Consider the following 20,941-nt stretch of genomic DNA (forward strand, 5'->3'; position numbering starts at 1 on the left):
ATATTAACCCACCTATTGCTGCCAAGGTCAGTGGAAAATAGGAAATTCTGCAGAAAGTGCAGGCTCACAACTTACAGCAGTCAAAGGATATGTCTACCACTGCAAAATATTTTGGTATTCTGTTTTAAACTCATGAGATCAGCTCAAGTTAAAGCCAACAGAGAAGCCCAGGGTTGAACTCCAGCTGGTAACCTGAATTAAAAGCAAGCTGCCATGTCCTCTCAGCTATTTTAATCCAGGTTAGCTAACCCCGGTTAGCTAAAATGAGTTAGGAACACACCTTTCTTTGTAGTGTAGGCAAACCATGAATGTTTGGAAGCTTCCTTAACATGCATTCAGTTTTTCAAAGGACAAAAAGGAGAATGTATTTCACTCATTTGCACCAGTTTACTTCCGTTTTACTCCCTGCCATCTCTCTGTAACTTTCTGGAAATGTGATTCAGACAAGTAACTCAATAAACACACACAATTCTAAATGGCAACATACCAAAATGGCATAACTTAAATGAGAGGCAACAAGGATAGGTCACAATTTCATTCAGACTGCATAAAAACTCCAAGATGTACACAGCATACGATTCAGTACAGTAATGTCAGGAAAACAAACACAAATTACAGCGAACTGGCCACACAGGTCATTTACACTAAGACTTGGTTATTATTTTTTATTCAAAGAAAAAAAAGGTATTTTAATAAATACTGCAGAAACATTAATCAAACATACAAAGTGACTTCAACGTTAAAAAAAGAAAAGTAATGAATGTCCTGTTTTATAACAGTTATAACTTATTTTCTTTTTACAATACTTAAATACAGAAAGCACTTGCCACCTATTTTGTAATACTGCCCTAAGCATATTGTTGCATCAGTCAAAAGCATATTATGGTGGTAAAATGGCTGGGGGGGGCGGTTTGTGGGAAGTGACTGGAATGGTATTTTTTTTTCTTTTTTGCAGAAACAAAGCAAAGTACTGGTAACACATAGGACTGAGTGTTTAAATTACCATCATCTTCTACCCTGCCACAGCTTAAAGCAAACACCACTTTAATACTTCAAAAATGAAGCATTATCATTGGAAAAGAATGCTTGTTTTCAACAAGCTAGAGCAACACTGGTCAGAACTTAGAGTATCCTTTTAAAAAGAAGCCGTGACAATAATTGGTCAGTAAACATCTGCAACTTATTTTAAAGGCTGATTGATTTATTTCATGTAACTATAGCAATCAGCAAGTGAAAAAGAATTTGACTGAATCCGGTTCACTGAAGTAATGTTTAATGACCACTGTCTGGGTATGCACATATTAGTCCTTTAGGATTAAAATAGTATCCAGTTTCCACTGAGGGCTCCTTAAGGCCCCATTTCCTTACAGCGCTCATTATAAGAAAATGAAATCTGAAATAAGAGACGGTCACCACATGCAGCCCTGTTAGAATGTATCATATACAAGATAACTTGGCTATGTTGGAGCATGTGTGTACTGTTATTTTTGCTTAAACATAGTTGCAGAGAACCATGCCACAGAATAGCACTTCTCCATTACACAGCCATAGGGCCTGGGAAGAACTGAGCACCTCCACTCCCGAAGACTAGGAGCTGAGGATTCTCAGCACCTAAACAGGATTGGGCATTAAGGCTGTAAGAATTGTGTTTTAAACTGAGGATCATTTGTAATCATAACTGATAGCACCTTTCATCTGATTTTGCAACTCAACCTACAATGACATATCCATACAGTACATATCTTTACACAGAAGATGTAAAACAATAATGTTTAAGAGCATTACTTTTTAAATACAATCACAATGATCAACAGAAATAGTCAATGTTTTGAAAAGTTCCGTAACAAGCAGATCATTTTTTTCTACTTGATCTGTCTAATTTTTGTTGTGCTAGGGCACTTATAATAATGGGAAGTCTCAAAAGGTTCTCGTCATTAACATGTTCCAATTTAGTTTGTGCAGCCATCGCAGGAAGGCATGACTTCCAAGCTTTTCATATACAATGTTTTCCTCCGGATGACCCATGGGTCTCGATATAATTTCCATTTTAATGATGAGCTACAAGGAAATTAGATCATATCCTGTGGCAAAACTAACTGTAAGGTCATGGGGCTAGTTCCCCAATGATGAGGATGTGTTATTAACATCTTTAATTAATTTATTTTTAAAAAGGAACATTAAAATATTATTTTAATTAAATCAAAGTAGGTATCCAGGAACAGATCTTTAAGAAAACAAACAAGCACTGTCAAGGACATCTTCTTTCTCTGAGGTGCTACTTTTCCTCCTCTTCTCTAGCACATTCAAATATTTTCCATTTTTGGCATTTCTTCCATGTAACATTTTTGACAGCCATCTCATTCAGATCCATCTCTTCCCACTGCTTAGTCTACATGCTGAATCCCTAAATATAATCTCACACAAAAGGTGAAGAGTATCCTTTAAAGTATTGACTTAAGCCCACACATTATATACCACTTTGGCTGTGTACTTCATTGAGTCTTCACCTTTCCTGAACACATTGTCTCTTCCTTCTTCCTAAGGAAACCTAGATCCTTCACATCACTGTGCAGCTCTTTGCTTTGTCCTTTCGCAAATCTGTAGCAACTGTAGATAGTTCTGGCCTGCCAGGCATGTGTGAAATTCGCTTTGTTGCCCTCTGTGATTTGTTCCGCTTAACATTTTTGTTTGTTTTGTTTACACATGCCAACGTGGCAACATGAAAAATGTCTCTTACACTGTTCTCTGACTGTAAGGCTGAGCATTCAATGTAAGTGGCTGCTCCAATCTGTTTGGCCATATTTGTACCCTGGGGGGAGGAATGGGGAGAGAAAAAGAAATGGCAATCAATAAGGAGGTTTTGTACAAAGCCAAAGTAAACCATACGGTTATTTTTCAGCACTGTTTGCATACATAATGTTGTATGAAAACTAAATCTAAGACAGCAAAGTGACACACAGCAACTCATTGGGTTTTTTGCAAAATAGACATAGGGATATGCACCCAAAATACATTATACACATATCTAAGAATTGTTTCCTGTGAGGAAATATGAATAATTTGAAAGCTATATATAATAAGGACAATGATCTGTCTATACCTGAAAACAAAAACATTACTGATTTTTCCTATTCAGAAAATTTGTACTTTTTGGTTTGAGAGACTCATATTCATCCTGAAAGGTATTGGCCTGACTGCCTGAAAAAAATCAAATCTTTATCTCTGCACCGAAAGGCACCTGTTGTGCAGCAGCACTTCCTGACAGCCCTGTCAAATGCTACCCACCCACATCAGCAGGTGGGGGAACTTGATGGGGCCAACAGTGAAAAGGGGACAATCCCAGCAGTAAGGGAGGGAGACACTAACCAAGGGCCAATATGTATCTCCTCACCCTGGGAGTCTCTAGAACCCATTGGTCAGCTGGAGAGAGGGATGCTGATTGGCCAGCATTCCCCTGCTCCCAGGATTCCCCTGCTCCCAGCTGGTGCAGGGGCCACTTGGAGCCTCTCTTGGCTCTCTTCCAGCAGTGAGTTAAGTAGGGACATGCTTAGTATCAAACTGAGGTACTGGGGTGGAACTGTTTATTCATTGCAACTTGCAGACAGTTTCCAGTGCGGTGAAGAGAATAAAATGAACAGTTCTCAGAGGTAAAAGACCAGGGATTTTGCTAGTGGGCTTGGGCTCAGGTGATAGGGTGAGACCATGTGTCACTCATGGTCTGAGGTCCTCACCCTGCTGCACCCTCTGTTCCTCTTGCAGTGGGGAGAGTGCTAGGACTCAGAGAGAACGGAGTCCTGGGTGGTAGGCTGAGGAGAGGCTACCCTGCGTTCTGGATTATATGGTAAGGCGTCCTGTAACCCCTGCACTGGAACCAATTACATGTCTGGCATAGGAGAGTATGGGTCGTGGGAGGGTAGTGCACCTTCCCTGTATATTGCGGCCTGTCACTTAACTCCAGGCATGTGTCTGTTCTCATTTTGCCGCTGTGTCCACACCCAAATGCCTCTGGGAGAAAGCCATTCAGTCTCTAGTCTCTCCTCTAAAACTGCCAACAAAGTCATTTGAGGTGGTGGCAGCTTTTGTGATGTGCACAATGTTCCACTAGTAAATTGGCCCCCGCTCCCAACCCTTTCAGGTAACCTATCAAACAATGATCAGATGGTATCAACATTTGGTCTCGGTCAACGTGGGCTGGATTCAAATCAATGAACTAGAGAGGAAAGCCTGCATATTCCATTACCAAACATGCTGTGATTAACCAGTATTTTAACAAGCTGACACTATACCCTTATAATGCTTTATTTAGTCTTTTGTAAGTCCTCAGTTACTGAGCAACAGGCATGCACTTTCCTCATGTAAATGGCTATACAATCAGAGGTAGTATGGCTGAACAATGCATCATACTCTAAAATAAATTCTTTCAGCTATATATTAAAAGAACGGTCAACAGTGAAAACACCCTCAGCAAAGAGAATTAAAATTTAATTCAGAATAATAATGATAACTACACGGATAATACAAGTGTTTCCTAATACCCCATGTACAACTGTGTTACATACCCCAGTTATACTGTAACAAATACATGACAGTGCTACTCTACTCTGTCCAGGTTCTTAGATTCACACTGCTGATCTCAGTTCTGATGTTACATCCTCAGGACACACTTTAGAGTCCAAGCATGTTGGAAGGGCAGAACTTTGGCATCAAGAATGCATATGCACCATGCAGATGAGAAAAGAATCTTGGCCAAAATTTGCAACAGAATGTTTCTCTGATCATTTTAAACACAAAATGTTCTAAATAAAGAAAAAAACTGAGTATTTTTGTTGTGATAATTTAACAGTTTCTGCCAGACTTTTGGTTTACATTTTAAAGTTTGTTAAATGTCAAAGCACTTTTTAAATTCATCAAGCAAAGAAAATTCAAGGTGCTTTTGTATATCACAGCACCTTGGTGCCCTGTTATAGGTTTGTTACACTGACAGTACAGTATTGGGTGAAAAATGAGCCACCATTTCACTATATATGGAACAATTTACTTTTAAGGACTTAAACCAACCACTAAATCTGCCCCGATGTTGGGGTTCACCAAAACTCAGCTTTGCATGTACAACAGATGTTAGCAAAGTGAGCATCAGAGCTGCCTTGATCCCTGATTTGGGCACTCAAATTTAAAGACCAGGCTGATGCGCTGATTGCACTGTGTTGCTTGTAGTTAAATGTCTTTTTCCACATGAGTGGCAATGCACACGAGAGGTGTGTGAACTCAAAGCACAACATGTTGCACATTAAATGGTCTGTGTAGACCCTGCTGGCCCAGACTAAAAGTTCCCTAGTGCACATTAACAGAGTGCTGTGTCAGGCTGCCTATAGACTCAGCAAAATGACTGCATTAGTTTACATTCAGTTCACTTTTTAAAGATTTTCTCTGCAACCATTGAGCTTGAAACATATTTATGTGATAGCTTATACTTCTGGGACACAAGTCTGCAGGAACATGTGAATTCTGCAGGCACAGAATACACAGCCTCTGGTGTTTTCAGACTCACCTATGGTGATTAGGTAACAGCGAGTATCTAACTATCTTAATGTAAATAAGCTCAGTGCAGAGGGAGTGCTGTTTCTCTTAAAAGTGAATGCAATGTTACCGAGCTGCATATTTCCCACCACCACCAAGTAACAAATGGAAAGAATGAGACATGACACATACCTGATCATATGATACTGGTGTCTGCCTGTGATTGGAAAGCTCCACTAACGTGCTCACATCTGTGCGCAGATCAGACTTGCAACCCACCAGAAGCATTTTGGTGTTAGGACAAAATTCCTGAATTTCACCTTTCCACTGTAAAATATTATTTTGTTACTATACTAATGCAGTACATTATTTAGATTAATTAAAGCATGCTAGTGAAAAGAGGCAATGGAAACAGGATTAGAGTTTGGTAAATCACAAAAAGCATTTTTTACATAAATACATTACATTGGTATTCATTTAACTTGTAACCATGCTACAGATTGACTGATTTAAGACCATATGAACTAGCAGCTTCCAATCTAGGGCAGATCTTGCAACCCCTACCCACCCACTAGTCCTGCTGACTTCAATTGAAATGTCCATTCATGTGAGTAAGGACTGTCAGAGCCATGCCCTGATCCTGCCTACAGTCAGTAAACAGTATACAGTCTCATTCTCTCACCCTATGATTCACTGGTTTTACCCACATTGCAGTAGAAATAACAAAGGGTGTTACCATTAGCTAATTCAAACAGTTCCTCAAATGACGAATTACAAGCAGGTCTCAGACAAATATAAAACATATTAAAGATAATCATATATATTGGCTCATGGCTTTATTTGAGCACTGTAAAAAATCTGTTTAATCTGCAGAGAATCAGTTTGTGGTCAAATAATATGCTTAATCCTGAATACACAATAGTGTAATGTATATCTTGTGCAAATTATGTCCATGTTGACATACAGTAACTCATAAAGGTGTTTTTCAGGTCTCTTCAGACTAAATCTGTCAAATCTTAGAATCATTAACATTTGATGGGGAACACTAATTTTTACATGTGTATTGAAAAAAAAATCTACCACACTTCTGTAAACAAGTGAAAAACCACAGTACCCACTGTTTATTCAGGATCTAAAATATTGTGTGTTCCGTACACGGAGAGCCAGACAGGAAGACACGTTAACAAAAAAACCCAAACCTGTTCCCACACTTTTGTTGACATTGTCAGTGATGGTGATGCTCGGACAAGAAAATGAGTTATTTTACTTTCAGATCCATTCAAATAAAGGAGGAAAAACAAAAATGGCCTAACTCCTAATCTCCATGGAAAAAACTGTATTAGTGGACAAAGTAGTCAGTAAACTCTAAAGTTAATATTGCAGAATTCTTGATTCACGCTGCACCAAGAAGGGGGAGAGCTCTGAGAAGTCAAAGGGGCAGGTGCCTGGCCCTCAAACATAGCTGAGCTTTAGTTTTGCTGAGAAATCATGCACTAATCCTGCAGACCATGGAGCATCTGAAAGGAAGGCCTGCACTTCCACTGCTTTGAGTCCCCTTCCTCAGGAGTCATGTTGTCACTGGCTCTTCCACTCTGACTGCATATCACCACCCCTATAGCATGGAGTAAAAGCTATGGCGGAGGTCTTAATGCCGGGCAGATGAGTATTAACTGTGTCAATGCAAATTGCTATAGAGTCTTTAATCCCCTTTGCTAGAGGAGCATGCCTTGAAAGGCAGCTTCTTCATGGCTCCACTCCTTCTTTTGACCCTAAAATACTTGCAAAGGGCTTTTGGGAGTGAATATTCTACTTAATTCCACTCCCCTAATGCCTCTCCTTCTGGGTATTTTTCAGTCTTCTCAAACGATGGACTAAAATTCTAGCTCTGCAAAGTGCAGTTATTTTTGTGAAACAATCAAATGCTGAAGATTATACACTTGGAAATAGTGACACATTTCAGAGTTTTTAAAACAGATTCTATTTATAAATAGTTTTGAATTAAAAAATATATTGCCATACACTTGCCTTTTTTAGCACGCTGTCAAGGGTTTCTGGCCGACTGATGTCAAAACAAATCAAGACAGCATCGGAATCTGGATAGGAAAGCGGGCGGACATTGTCATAATAAGGAGACCCTGTCCAGAAACAAGAAATTATTTTATTGCTTAATATTCCTTTTTCTTCTGCAGTCATGCAAACTTATTCAGAAGGTTTACAGTAAAGCTCTTGAATGGCATGTCACTATCCTTCCTTCCAAAACATACTACATTTCCAAGGTTATTTTTGGTGCTCACTTCTCCATACTACAATTCCTTCTTGGGCCTAGACCTAAATAAGGGCGATTTCTTCCTCGGTTAGTTAATCAGGTTATTAGCCCAGTTATTAAACTTCCTTTGCAAGCTTGAAAGCAGCTGTGACATTCTCTGACAGCCCAAACAGTGAAATCAGGTCTGGAATAGAGTATGGAGCTAGTGACAGGCATGTCTCAGAAAAGTTTGGGTTTGTGTCTTGTGTGACCTAATGGGCCTTTTGTGTCTGTCTCTTTTATGACTATAGAAAATCAGGAAGTGTGGGAGCCATTACCCATTGCTGGACTAGGTGACCTAACATGTCTTTTCCATCTCTTACACCAATGATTCTAAAAGTTTGGATGTCTCTCAACTGTTTACCGGAACGGACTGAATCCCTGTAGTTGGCAAAAATCAGCAGGTATTCTCAAGACAGAAGGCTCTTTCACACATACTTTGTGCTCTACCTCTGGACCCCTCCAGAAGCTGGACTAAACTTTCAGTCCTCAAAAGCAGCATATTCAATGAGTCTTGGGCAAATGTTGGGAGATCTTAATGTTTTTCAGAAGCCTAGTTGGAAGGAATCCCCTCATGTGAGCACATAAGCCTCTCAACAACAGCAGGACGGACCACCATTGCATATTTTAAAGATGTCTTCAATGGTCAAGGCTAGAATAAAATGGTGTTTGCTCAATGAAAGGAAGCCTTAGGATACTGTACAGGAGTTACTCCAGTAAACGTATGTGATATAAACATAGGCACAACCCTGCAAAGACTTATACGTCGGGTAAGCTTTACACTGTGAGTAGCACCCTTGGTTTCACTGAGATTACTCAGTGTGTAAAGTTAAGCATGAGCACAAATCTCTGTAGGAATGTGGCCATAATAGGTATTGACTAAAGGACTCAGATAGGTGACTACGGGCCAAATTCTATGCTAGTGTAAATAGGTGCATATCCATTGACTTCAATGGAATTTCATCTATCTTCATTAGCAGAGAATTTGGCCCTAGACCTGTTAAAACTTCACTCATTAGGGCTCTGATTCAGCAGGGTTCTTATGCACATGAGTAGTCCCATGGACTGAATTGCGGGCTTGATTTAAGAAAGGTATACCTACAGCTTAAGAAAAGCTATGACATAAAACAAATAATTAAGTTTCTGTATTTCTCCATTCCATGGACCTAAAAAGATGGCATATGACATTTGAGACAATAGCATAATATTTTTTTTAAAAATGTGTTGTATGATTCATCAGCTAATTAAATCCCTTATTTTCTTCAAACTATCCACAGCTAATTGACTGCAAGTTATCTCAAAGACTGAAAAACAATCATGATTAACCGGAATAGAAAAATTCTATAAGTTTCTCCCTGAAAGAAAAACAGTTCATGCTGTTACACAAGGTAGTAAGAGAAACAGTGAGAACACATCACAGTGCACTGCAGCTGGACAGCTTATGCCAGAAGAGAACTTCAAGAATTCTAGGAATTTTGTTTTTGAAATTAGAAGCAACTTATAGGCAATGAAGCATTACCCAACTAGGTAGAAGAAGGTAGTTTGACAATACTGGGCTTCCCCTCCAAAAATTCCCCCAGAAAAATTGTAGACAATGTCAATCCCACAATGAATGAATATTCGTAGCTTCAGAATGCTGCTCTTCAAAAACTTTTAGCACTCTTTGACATTAAACAAAATACTAGAGGAAAAATATCAGCTATAGTAGGCCTGACAAAGCAAATATTCAAAATACTGGGCCAAGTCCTGCTCTCAATTATACCGGTATAAATCTGGAAAAATTACATTGGCTTCAGCTGAATTTCTGCATTTACTCTGGTGTAAAGGAGAGCTAAATTTGGCCTCTTTGTGGAATGCACAAGGCCCAAATTTTGCCTCTAGATTTCTGTGTCCTACAAAATAGTTTCAATAGTTGCTTATTTAACCTCCTTTGTGAAATATTTTGATATCTGTGGGCCAGGGCCACCCAGAGGATTCAGGGGGTCTGGGGTCTTCGGCGGCGGAGGGCCCACGCTTCGATGGTAATTTGACGGCAGGGGGGGTCCTTCTGCTCTGTGACCCGCCGCCGAAGTGCCCTGAAGACCCATGGCGGGCCCCCCGCCGCCGAAGTGCTGACGAAGACCTGGCACTTTGGGAGTGGGTCCCGCTTCGGCGGTACTTCGGCGGCGGGGAGTCCTTCCGCTCTGGGGTGGAAGGACCCCCCGCCGTCGAATTACCGCCGAAGACCCGGAGCGGAAGAAGCTCCGGGGGCCCCAACCCTGCGAGAGTTTTCCGGGGCCCCCAGAGTGAGTGAAGGACCCCACTCCGGGGGCCCCAAAAAACTCTTGGGGGCCCCTGTGGGGCCCAGGGCAAATTGCCCCACTTGCTCTCCCCCCGCCCTCCCCCCCCCGGGCTCTCACAGTGACACTATGTTCTATATCTATTATTGCATTAGAAGACCTGACATTGTATGTACTGGACTAGTATTTCACCTTAGCTGGCCTTTCAAAAAGGAAAAATCCAGAGTAAATCATATGGATAAGTATACCAAAGAAGGAAACAATCATATGCCCTTCCCCCCACCCCCCAAAAAAGCAGAGCAAATGCTTTTAGCTTTCTACATAAGACATATTAGGACTAATTCATCCATGGTGAAACTCAATTGAAATTAAAGGGAAGAGTTCGCTCCAATATCCTTGGCAGATATTCTGTGGTACGTCACAGATGCTAACAGGAGACCTATACTGTTTTGTAGAACAGCAGAAAAGTGTACTGTATCCCAAACTCCACCCCCAGCCATCCTGCTCTGTGCTCACTAGTTAGTTGTGCGAACCACTTCATGCCTCCCACCTTTCCTCCCTCTCAGCATAGCTCAGACAAGTAAGAGCAGGATTAGCCCTTTGTCTTTAAGATCATTAATATTTGGAAAGATAAAAGTTGCCAGCTAAAGAGAAATCTTAAAGAGCCACACCCAGAAACTAATTTCTTAGACACATACCTAACTGCTCAGTCACTACTCCTCAATGATACAACATATACCATATATGTGCATAAATATGCATTTATGCATACGGAGGCATTCAGCTTAGTGATTCCACTTACCATACCAACTCCAGATGTTTGGTTTTTTATGTTGTTTCCTTTTGAGTCTCTCATGTTAAAATGCTGAACACTAAGTGTGATCTGTCAGTTTGGTTGTAAACTAGATATACTTGACACATTCTTTTCTCTGAGGAAGTGTGGGGTAGAATTAATAGGAATCTTTTAAAATATTGACGGTGTGGAATGTTCCAACAGAAGAAATATATTTACTGATTTCATTCAGCAGCAATAACCAAATCTTTGTGATTACACAAGTAAAGAACATCTAAGAACATAACTGCATGACTCAATTCAATGTAACATTTCATCATTTATTCCAAATAAAATTCTCAGAACCTAAGGAATCTTAGGAATGTGAATCAAGTCTACACAGACCTTCTGAATACAGTTCAATAACACTCTGTTCAATCTTTTTCTCAAGTTAGTGAACCAATCTGAAACCATGCCAAGACCAGAGAATAGGAGGAGAATTCACAAACAGAGCTGCCATACTCCCATCAAAACTCTACATTTATTTATTTTAATTTTGTTAGAGCAGATTGGTGGCAACCACGAACACATTTTTGTCAGGGCTAATTTCAACAATTTTATATTTTATCCAAAAACTGCCTGACAGAGTACATGCTCATCTTATTCTGTGGCAGAGATTGGTTCCAACAGCATTTTTTATTTCTTAGTTCTATTTGGCAAATTACATGAATAGCTTAAGCCTGAATTGGCTAAATATTTTAATAACTGCCTATTTAAGATCTTACATTTCATATAGAGTTAAATGAGCAAAACTCATATTCATTATCATGTTATTATTTTAAAAATACATTTAGGCCCTGATCCAGAAGCACATGATTAAAATTAAGCGAGTACTTTCAATAACTTTAATAAAATTAGGCATGTGCCTAAATGCTTTGCTGGAGCACGATATTAGTGATAGTGTAAGATGCCAGATCACTGTTACTGGCTACTGAAATCCTGTTTATCCACAGAACACACACAGGTTTTCCACACATTGCCTAAACAATGTGGCTTAACCCTAACTACCTAGGAGGGACCAACTCTAGGTAGTTCATTGTTCTTGCTCAGTGTAATTCTTGGCTGCTCTACTGAGACTGCCCATAGGATGTCATTTCATGTTGTATGGAATACATGACAACTGGTACAGTAGCATTATTCCATTTCTTACGGACCACCAAACAGCTATCAGATGTTAACAATTTGTGGCCATTTTTTTTTTGATCGGTCAAATAACCAGTGACCCATAAGTGAAGGATTGCCTTATCCCATACCAACTCCCTGAACTGTCTAGTTACCAGCTTCATGTGTTAAAAAACTGGGGTGGTAACTATAAGAAGTACACACTTCACTGAATCTCTCTTGCTGGCATCCTTCTTTTAATACTGCACTGAACGATTTTGGGGAAATGAAGGCCATTTTATTTATTATGTAGCAGAATTCAATGATTTCTCATCTCCAAATGCAGGAAGTACTACAAGCATTCACAATAATTTAGTGTATTTATGGATTTAGCAATCTTTCACTCTAAGCAAAAACCATTCTTTAATTACTGGTCTTTTCCCTGACCTCTTATAAATCTTTTCCATTTCCCATTTATCAACAATACTTTTTTTAAAAAATTAAACAAATTATGTGGAAATTATGTGGTTTTCAACTATTACCAAAGAGTATAGGCCCCAACTTGACCAACTAGTAGGTGACTGGAAAGGCAAAGATTTCAAACTCTGAAATACCTCTATGGTGCTTTCTGCTTTTGTTGGTTCTCTATTAAATGCAATTCTTGTATGTTACAACTCTAATTTATATATTTTGCAAAACGGTTCAGTGGAAAGATCTTCTTCATAATTAATGCTACATTTCTACACAGACACCAAGCACACTGTGCACATGCAAATCACAGTAAAGCTAATTTGTTTGAAGCTCTAAGGCCCTTCTGGATTTAATTATATGCTAATCCTCAGCACTGCAGTACTATTTCTGGTCCTGTAGAGAATTATTTTATTAGAGTGTTCGGCACAAAGTCCACATTTCAACCTTCATATGTATGCTACAAAAATGACCTACACTCTATAGTTAGACATGGAGAGAAAGACAGACATATTTAAAGCCCCAAATGTTCTTACTGCTTTGCAGCTTTTTGCTGTACAAATAAAAATTTGAATTTAAAAAAAGTAATTTTAATGTAAGGAGGCAAAAACTTGCTAACAGAATATATTTAAATTTTGATGTATGAATGACAGACTGAAAGAAGTCTGTGTCATGTAGCTACTCATTGTAGTTTCCATGAGAGAACATTGTGAAGGTTCTTCAGCTGCCAAATGGAATAGTCCTCTGAAATATTCTGCTTAGCAAAATGAACATATTGCACCTTAACTGGCTAGAGACTATCATACAATATCACTATAGAGTGAAATAATTTCTAAAGAAATGATATTGCAACCAGATAGCACTAATTTGAAAAAAAGGCTTGGTAGTTCTATACTAGTTAAATCTCATTTTGATAGGCATTTTTCTTTATGTTAGGAGTAATTTTAATCCTTTTAAAGGCTTACAGGTTTAGACAGCACCAGAAAATATTTTAGATAATCTTTCTTCCTACCCTGTCCACGTTTTTAAACGTATTATGCCCTAGCTCCATATTTATTTAGACTTTGATGATCTTGGAAATTCATTAAAAATTTTCCACATAAATTTATGCTTGGCTTTAAAATGTTTCCAAACATCCAGTATGTGGTGCCCATTGTTTTGTAGTTGTGCTCCTAGACCATACATTATATTTACCATTATATATTGGGCAGTTTTATATGTAACCAAAACCAGTGCTAACACTGGGGTCTGATACCACCCTGAGGCAGGATTTTGAGATTCTACTTTATCCATGCCTGGAGGTTTGCCATTCACCTCAATGGGAGCAGAATTAGCCCTCGAAATGGCAATATCTGGCTCTTGAAGAACTCAATGGCAAGACTTCCATCAACTTCAATTAATTGGAGGTACAGGGTATTGATCAGTTAGCCTGGAATCTCGATGCAAGCTGTCTGTAGTTTAAAGAAAACACCCAAGACAGTTTAACACAATTAAAAATTAATATTGGAGACTGATAAAGTCATCTTGAAATGTCTCAGGTATATTGCTCTCAAAGTCAACTAAATGGCATCATTTTTATGTAAAATATATAAATGTATTCCGAGTGGCATCATTGTCTCAATGTGTTGTAATGTGATTTTCTAATACATTGAATGCTAGATGTTTTCTTAATATATAAACCTAAAAATCAATAATAATTTGCAAAAATATACCAGTGACATAAAATAATAATTTTATTAGCTTGAATTTTGCTGTGGGCCCAGTCCTACCACCACTGAATTTAATGGGAGTTTAGACCTATATTCTAATTCAACAGATAAAAACAGGACAAAGATTTGTAAAATGACAAATCAAGAAGAACTTGAGATAAGACAAAAATGTTAATTTATCTTTTGAAGTCTTCTTGTCTGGTAGTGTGATTTTTGTATTGAGTGGCCCAGGTTTGTGGTAGTATTTATTCTAACAATCAATGGGAGCTGGCTGTTTTCAGAATGTGACATATTTTACCTATAACCCCCAAATCACTAAATCAAGCATTCAGCAATGCTTTATACAAAACAAAGTATTCGTTTGATCTTTCAGCTTTACCACTCTGACAACTGTAGTTTTAAATTGAAAGCACATTAACCCTGTGATCCTGCACTTTTGACTCAAGCAAATATTAGCTCCCTGATCGGGACCCAAATAGTGTATTATACAGGAGTTCTAAAGCATTTTCAGGTATATATTCCTGTAAGATTACCTCTTCCCTTTTTAAAATACTGAAAAATGTATATTTCATTACATGAATGCGTCTGATCTATTTTTTCACACTGATTTCAAACCTTTATATGTCAAAGAAGTTGACCTGTGAAGAATGGGTTACTTTTTAATTAATAAAAATAAAGATGTATGTTTCAATATAAATCCGCTCACTGGAGATTTTCTATGACTTCAGAAAGCTACAGTGTAGAGTTTATTTGTGCAATGAGTGGTTACCTTATCCTGTGGAGCAGCAATGAAAATGAAAACTCAAACCTGGTACTATATGTTTTATTACACTCTAAAAGTTTGTAACCCTTACTTGTTTGTATCGTTAGCCATCTTGCTTTTTGAAAATACTATTGCGCATGGGCTATGAAACTACTTGCTTTTCCAGGCAACAGTGCAGCACCACACCTAGCCAATCAGAATAAAGACAATTATCTTAAATCCAAAAATTACCAATATATTTTTTTTTAAAAAAACCTCTACATGAATTTAATTTCCAGCATCAGGGTCATCCTGCCATTTTGGAGGAGGAGCTGCCTGCATCAGGCCCAGCACCAAGACAGGCCATCCATATAAACGATGCACCTGTCTAAGGATCAGACCAAGAAAAAATATTTGAGAAAGGAGTTGTATGCCCTATTCAGTTTCCTCAACGCAGATTTACTAATCTAATGCTGTGGTTCCCAATCAGATACTCAAACCTCTGCTGACACTTCAGTCTTTTGTGGTTGTCATTCCCAGCTTCCCCTCCTCTGCCTTAATGTGTCAACTCTAACTAGCTCCTTTCACGTCTTGGTGCTCTAATTTGCAATGGCTCTTGGGCTGTTCTCAGTTCCAGTCTTTCCCATGGCACTTAGGTGCCATGGCAAATTAGGGTGGGCACAGTTGAATAGGGGATTTGGCAGAGGTCTGTACAGCTGAGATCTTCATCCGATAAACTGATACAGCAGGCCCTAAAATGTTGGGAAATTACTGATCTAAAGTAAGATCTAACTACTTGGCTGGTAGTTAGAGAATGCAAGGTCCCTCAGATAGACATCAGCATACAGAGAAGCTGAACCCCTGGGAAACTATTAGCATGCCAGTTAACCTTTGAAATAGAATCCATCACCAGGCATCTGAGTCAGTATTTCTGAAACAGGAGTGGGAAACACAGTTGGAATGGGGAAAAAAACAACCTAAATACTGCTTTTCTGGTGTCCATATTTACAATGGAGAGGAGGAATTATATTCTATCACCGCTTGATGACTAGCTAAGGCTCATCTCCAACATCCTGCTTGTTAACATTGGGTCTAACACCCCAGAGCCAGGGAAATAGACAAGCGTTATGTTTTGTCAGAAGTTGGAACACAAAAGAACCCACTAAAAAAAAAAAATCCTATAGGAGCATCAGCTGACTTCATCTAACATTACCACATGTGCTCACACGTCTTATCTTTTAGTCCCCTAGTGTCCTGTAAGGGGAATAGAGGTTACCAATCTGGGATGATGGTCCGGGAGCACAGATTCTTAAGATAGCCCTTCCTGTCATGTCAAACAATATCCTGTGTTTTCGCTTGTCATGCTCATTCTTCTTCCATTACAACATAGACTGATCTTCTCATTAATGGAGATTTTTATCCCCCTTCCCTTTTCTCACATAATGTAAATGGCTGGGAGAATCCCTCTGTAGATAAAGAGAATTAGAGCCAGATGCAGCTGTCTTCCACATACAGCTGCCATTCACATCTGGAGGCAAACACTCCATTGATGAGAACAGCAATAATGTGCTCCTTAGGGTCGGTCACCAAGGCAGTGGGGGATGTTTAGTTCCTGTCTTACAGTGGATTCCATCAAGCATCCCACAAAGGCTGCTGCTTTGCAGTTGAATACTGGATTGTTAGAAAATGATTTATTTTTCCCCGAACTCCCTTCCTGATGTTAGCCTCATGTACAAGACAAACAGCCACTTGCTTTGGCACTTGATGCTCTCATGCAAAGTCTCCCGAGTCCTAAAATTATTGCAAAGCCAGAAAAGGACTTGACTATGTTGTTTTTCATCTGGTTCTGTTAAAGCCACACAAGGCAGTACTCTTGACAGAGGACTTGCTCCCCAGGCTATGCAATGAGAAGATAAATTGAATTCAGTTTCCTTGGATTCTGCTGCCTTGTGGGTGCTGCTCTGTTTCCTGCTCAAACAGATGTTCCCCTCCACTCACTAGGTGGTCTGTCCCTTTACCACATTCCATTGTCTCTGTACCACTGGGTGCTGGATGCCAACTCCCATATTCACTTGTCTTTCCTGCCTTTGGTTGCTCCCCATCACTCCCTTATTTTCCTCTCACTGAGTGATCTCAGTCTGCATTTCTACCAATTCCCTTTGTTACTCTGCTCTGGAGTTCAGTGCTCTCCCATTCCACCTGCCACTCTCAAAAGATTCTCCTGCCCCTCCCCCTACAAAAAACTACCTCCTGCCTCCCCTTCTTAGCCATCTGCCCCTCCTGTCAGAACTCTGTCTCCCCAGTGGCTGATTTCCACATTTCCTTCCTTTTCCAGCCCCGTGGTTCTGATTTCTCCCAGAAGGTCAGTTCCTGACATGTTCTCTTATTCCCCTGCTCTGTTTCCCTGAGGAGGCTTGTTGCCTCAATGCTCTCTGGCCTATCAGGAAGCCTTTCCTATATCATGTGTTCTGTTGTCTCCAGGAGGTTTGTCCTTTCCACACTTCATGTCCCCCCACAAGTCTGTGTCCCCCAAAAGCTCTGTTTACCTCTCTTCTAATCCCCAACCCCCGTTGAGTCCACTCTGATCCCAGTGTTCTCATCTTGTGACTGTGGTGAGGGTCAGGTCAGGTATCCACAGACTCACTGCCCTGCTCACAACACACCCTGCAGTAGAAGAGGAGGAAAAGCAGTGCAGCTGAGCTGTGGGCAGGGCTTCCTCTCTCTGCAGGCTGCAGAACTGGGTTGTGGTGGAGGGGGAAGAATGGACTAGATGCTAAGCCATTTGTGCCTGGTAGAGTAGTGGGGAAATGGAACAAAAATTTGAAAGAGGGGCCATACATTGTTGTCCCCCATCTCCCAAGCTAAAAGTTGGGGAAGGGTTTGGGATGGGTCTCTTTGTACCCTGCTATAATTACACATATGGCTGTACATCCTTCCCTCCAGGCATCAGAAGTATCACAGAGTTCCTGCTCTCAGGCCACTTCTTCAGCTGATAGCCCCCTGACGGCTTTAGAACCCAATCCTGCACAGTTACACGCTGGGAAACTTTACTTACCCAAGTCAGACACCCCTTGCCCGAGTTACAGCTATTTCTGTGCAGTGTTTGCAGGATTGGGCCCATAGTAGGCAAAAAAATAAAATAAAATAAACCACTTCAGCAAAACACCCCAAACCCACTCAGATACTGGTGTGACTATTAATCTCGCTGTTTTTGTATAACCACGTTTTACCCAAGGAGAACCCCTGCTGGCTTTCCCAGAAGCGATGACAAATATGAAAATGAAAGGCTCATGATATGCAATAATAACCTTCTCTCATCTGCTGGGCTAATTACTACAAGAACTGTTTTTGCGGGTGGGGAGCGGGGGGCTAAACACAACTGAGGCAAGTTAAAACAATGCCTCCCCCTGTTATAGGTGACTATTAAACTAGAAAGCAGCTGAAATTCCTGCTTGAAAGAATGAATTAGTCCGTAAAAGCTCAATGGGTATTTGTGTCACACAGGAGCAAATATTTAGATTTAGCAATCACTTATTAATATTCATGATTAAGAGACTGCTCTGAGTCACAAGTATGACATGAATGCAAAAATAATCACGAGGCATCTGCTATGCTGCAGGTCTCTTACCCGAGGTGTCCCACAGACTCAGCTCTATTCTTTGTGTGTCAATTTCAAAACTGGCCGTGTAATTTTCAAATACTGTAGGGACATAATTCTGAATGAGAGAGAGAGAAAAACAAGGACAACGTTATTGTCTTTTAAATCCACAAACATCCCAGCAAGCCCGTCTGACATCGTTCACCGCATTGGAGAACAAGTTGTAGAAACAAACAGCTGGGTTCAGAAATGCACTTTCCCCCACATTTAAGCGTTTTCCTTTTCCACTGCAGAGTGAGTTATTGAAATCACAGTGGCTGGTTTACAAGCAAAGATACGGCTGCACAACTGTAAAAGACTTTGACCGGGAGAGAAACCCCCGTGAAGGTTAAAAATAGAGGCTGTGCAGGGTCTGCTCCATCTCGGGACTAGGAGACAAAGCGTGAGCGCGTGAGACATACCTCTGGGAAGCAGTCCTTAGCAAAGACATGGAGAAGCGCTGTTTTCCCACACTGGCTATCGCCAACCACCACAATTTTACACTTCACGTTCTGGTTAGGATCCATGATAGATTTGCTGGATAATTTCTGGCTCGCTCTTCTCTCCTTCATTGATCTTGCCTTATTTTCTCTTGCAGCAAAAAATAGTGAGTTTGCCCAAAAGAAATAAAGCCACCGAAACGCCCAGCTAAGTAGGAGCCTGGCGCCCCGCGCTCCCCTCGCAAGATGATCCCTGCTGCGCAGCCCGTCTCCCAAGTCCAATTCCGAGCCGACTGCTTTGTCTCACTCCTCCTTAGCCGACTTTATACGGCCCGTCTTCCAATCCTGTCCCCTCGCAATGAGAGAGAAACTGATCCGCCTCTTCCCCTTTTATGGAGCCCAGGGAGACTGGAACTGCGGGCTGCCTCCAGCCCGCCCTCTAGGGGAGCAGCGCCGCGGTGCGCCGCAGGGCCACGCCGCCGGGCCGGGGCCGGGAGAAGGGGAAGCCCCGAGAAGGCTTTGCCGGGACAAGTCCGTGCATGCAGGGGCAGCGCTCCCCGGGAGCCCGGAGCTCGGGAGAAGCCCTGGCCGATACACCGTGTATGGGGCTGACGGGTTCACACGGGGCGGCGGGACCCGCTGCCCGGACTCACAGGGAAATGCCCCCAGCTGGGTGAGAGGAAGGGGTCCCTTTCCCGCGCTGCCCCCCACTTTTCATCCTCCCTCCTTAACCCCCCGCGGGCTCGCCTCCCTCCTGCACTTCGTGCCGTGGTTCCCATTCTCTCTTTATCGCTTTTCTGCTGTCTTGCCGCTCCAGCAGCGCCCCACTGTCCCCCAAGCGAAGCCCGAAGGCTCTGCCCCCCGCGATCCTTCCTGCAGCGCCCCCAGCGCCGCGCCCCCCGCGATCCTTCCCGCAGCGCCCCCCGCGATCCTTCCCGCAGTGCCCCCAACCCCAGCGCCGCGCCCCCGCGATCCTTCCTGCAGCGCCCCGTGCCCCCCGCGATCCTTCCTGCAGCGCCCCAACCCCAGCGCCGCGCCCTCCCACGATGCTTCCTGCAGCGCCCCCAGCGCCGCGCCCCCCCGCGATCCTTCCTGCAGCGCCCCCCGCCCCGTGCCCCCCGCGATCCTTCCTGCAGCGCCCCAGCGCCGCGCCCCCCCACGATGCTTCCTGCAGCGCCCCCCGCGCCGCGCCCCCCCGCGATCCTTCCTGCAGCGCCCCCCGCCCCGTGCCCCCCGCGATCCTTCCTGCAGCGCCCCCAGCGCCGCGCCCCCCCCCGCGATCCTTCCCGCAGCGCCCACAACCCCAGCGCCGCGCCCCCCGCGATCCTTCCTGCAGCGCCCCCAGCGCCGCGCCCCCCGCGATCCTTCCTGCAGCGCCCCCCGCGATCCTTCCTGCAGCGCCCCCAGCGCCGCGCCGCGCCCCCCCGCGATCCTTCCCGCAGCGCCCACAACCCCAGCGCCGCGCCCCCCGCGATCCTTCCCGCAGCGCCCCCAACCCCAGCGCCGCGCACCCCGCGATCCTTCCTGCAGCGCCCCCAGCGCCGCGCCCCCCGCGATCCTTCCTGCAGCGCCCCCAGCGCCGCGCACCCCCGCGATCCTTCCTGCAGCGCCCCCCGCGATCCTTCCTGCAGGGCCCCCAGCCCCAGCGCCGCGCCCCTGCGATCCATCCTGCAGCAACCCCAGCACTGTACCCCCTGTGATTCATCCTGCAGCGCCCCATCACTGTGTCCCCCCGCGATCCTTCCTGCAGCAACCCCAGCACTGTGCCCCCCGCGATTCAATCTGCAGCGCCCCGTGACTGTGTGCCCCCGTGATCCGTCCTGCAGCGCCCCATCACTGTGTCCGCCTGCGATCCTTCCGGCAGCAACCTCAGCACTGTGCCCCCCGTGATCAGTCCTACAGCAACCCCAG

At 42.7% G+C, this 20,941-nt stretch overlaps 1 protein-coding gene across 1 annotated transcript; it reads right to left on the bottom strand.

The window, feature by feature from the left end:
* Window positions 1-651: 651 nt before the first annotated feature.
* RND3 (Rho family GTPase 3) lies at window positions 652-19,658 on the bottom strand. The gene is made up of 5 exons (XM_045033044.1): window positions 19,013-19,658; window positions 18,582-18,669; window positions 7,543-7,652; window positions 5,710-5,844; window positions 652-2,809 (listed from the first exon to the last, which is right to left on the bottom strand). Exons 1-5 carry the CDS (start codon window positions 19,160-19,162, stop codon window positions 2,558-2,560), a joined length of 735 nt encoding a protein of 244 aa, XP_044888979.1. The 5' UTR covers window positions 19,163-19,658; the 3' UTR covers window positions 652-2,557.
* Window positions 19,659-20,941: the final 1,283 nt, after the last annotated feature.

This window comes from Mauremys mutica, chromosome 10 (genome assembly GCF_020497125.1).
Source record: "Mauremys mutica isolate MM-2020 ecotype Southern chromosome 10, ASM2049712v1, whole genome shotgun sequence".
NCBI classification, from domain to species: domain Eukaryota; kingdom Metazoa; phylum Chordata; order Testudines; family Geoemydidae; genus Mauremys; species Mauremys mutica.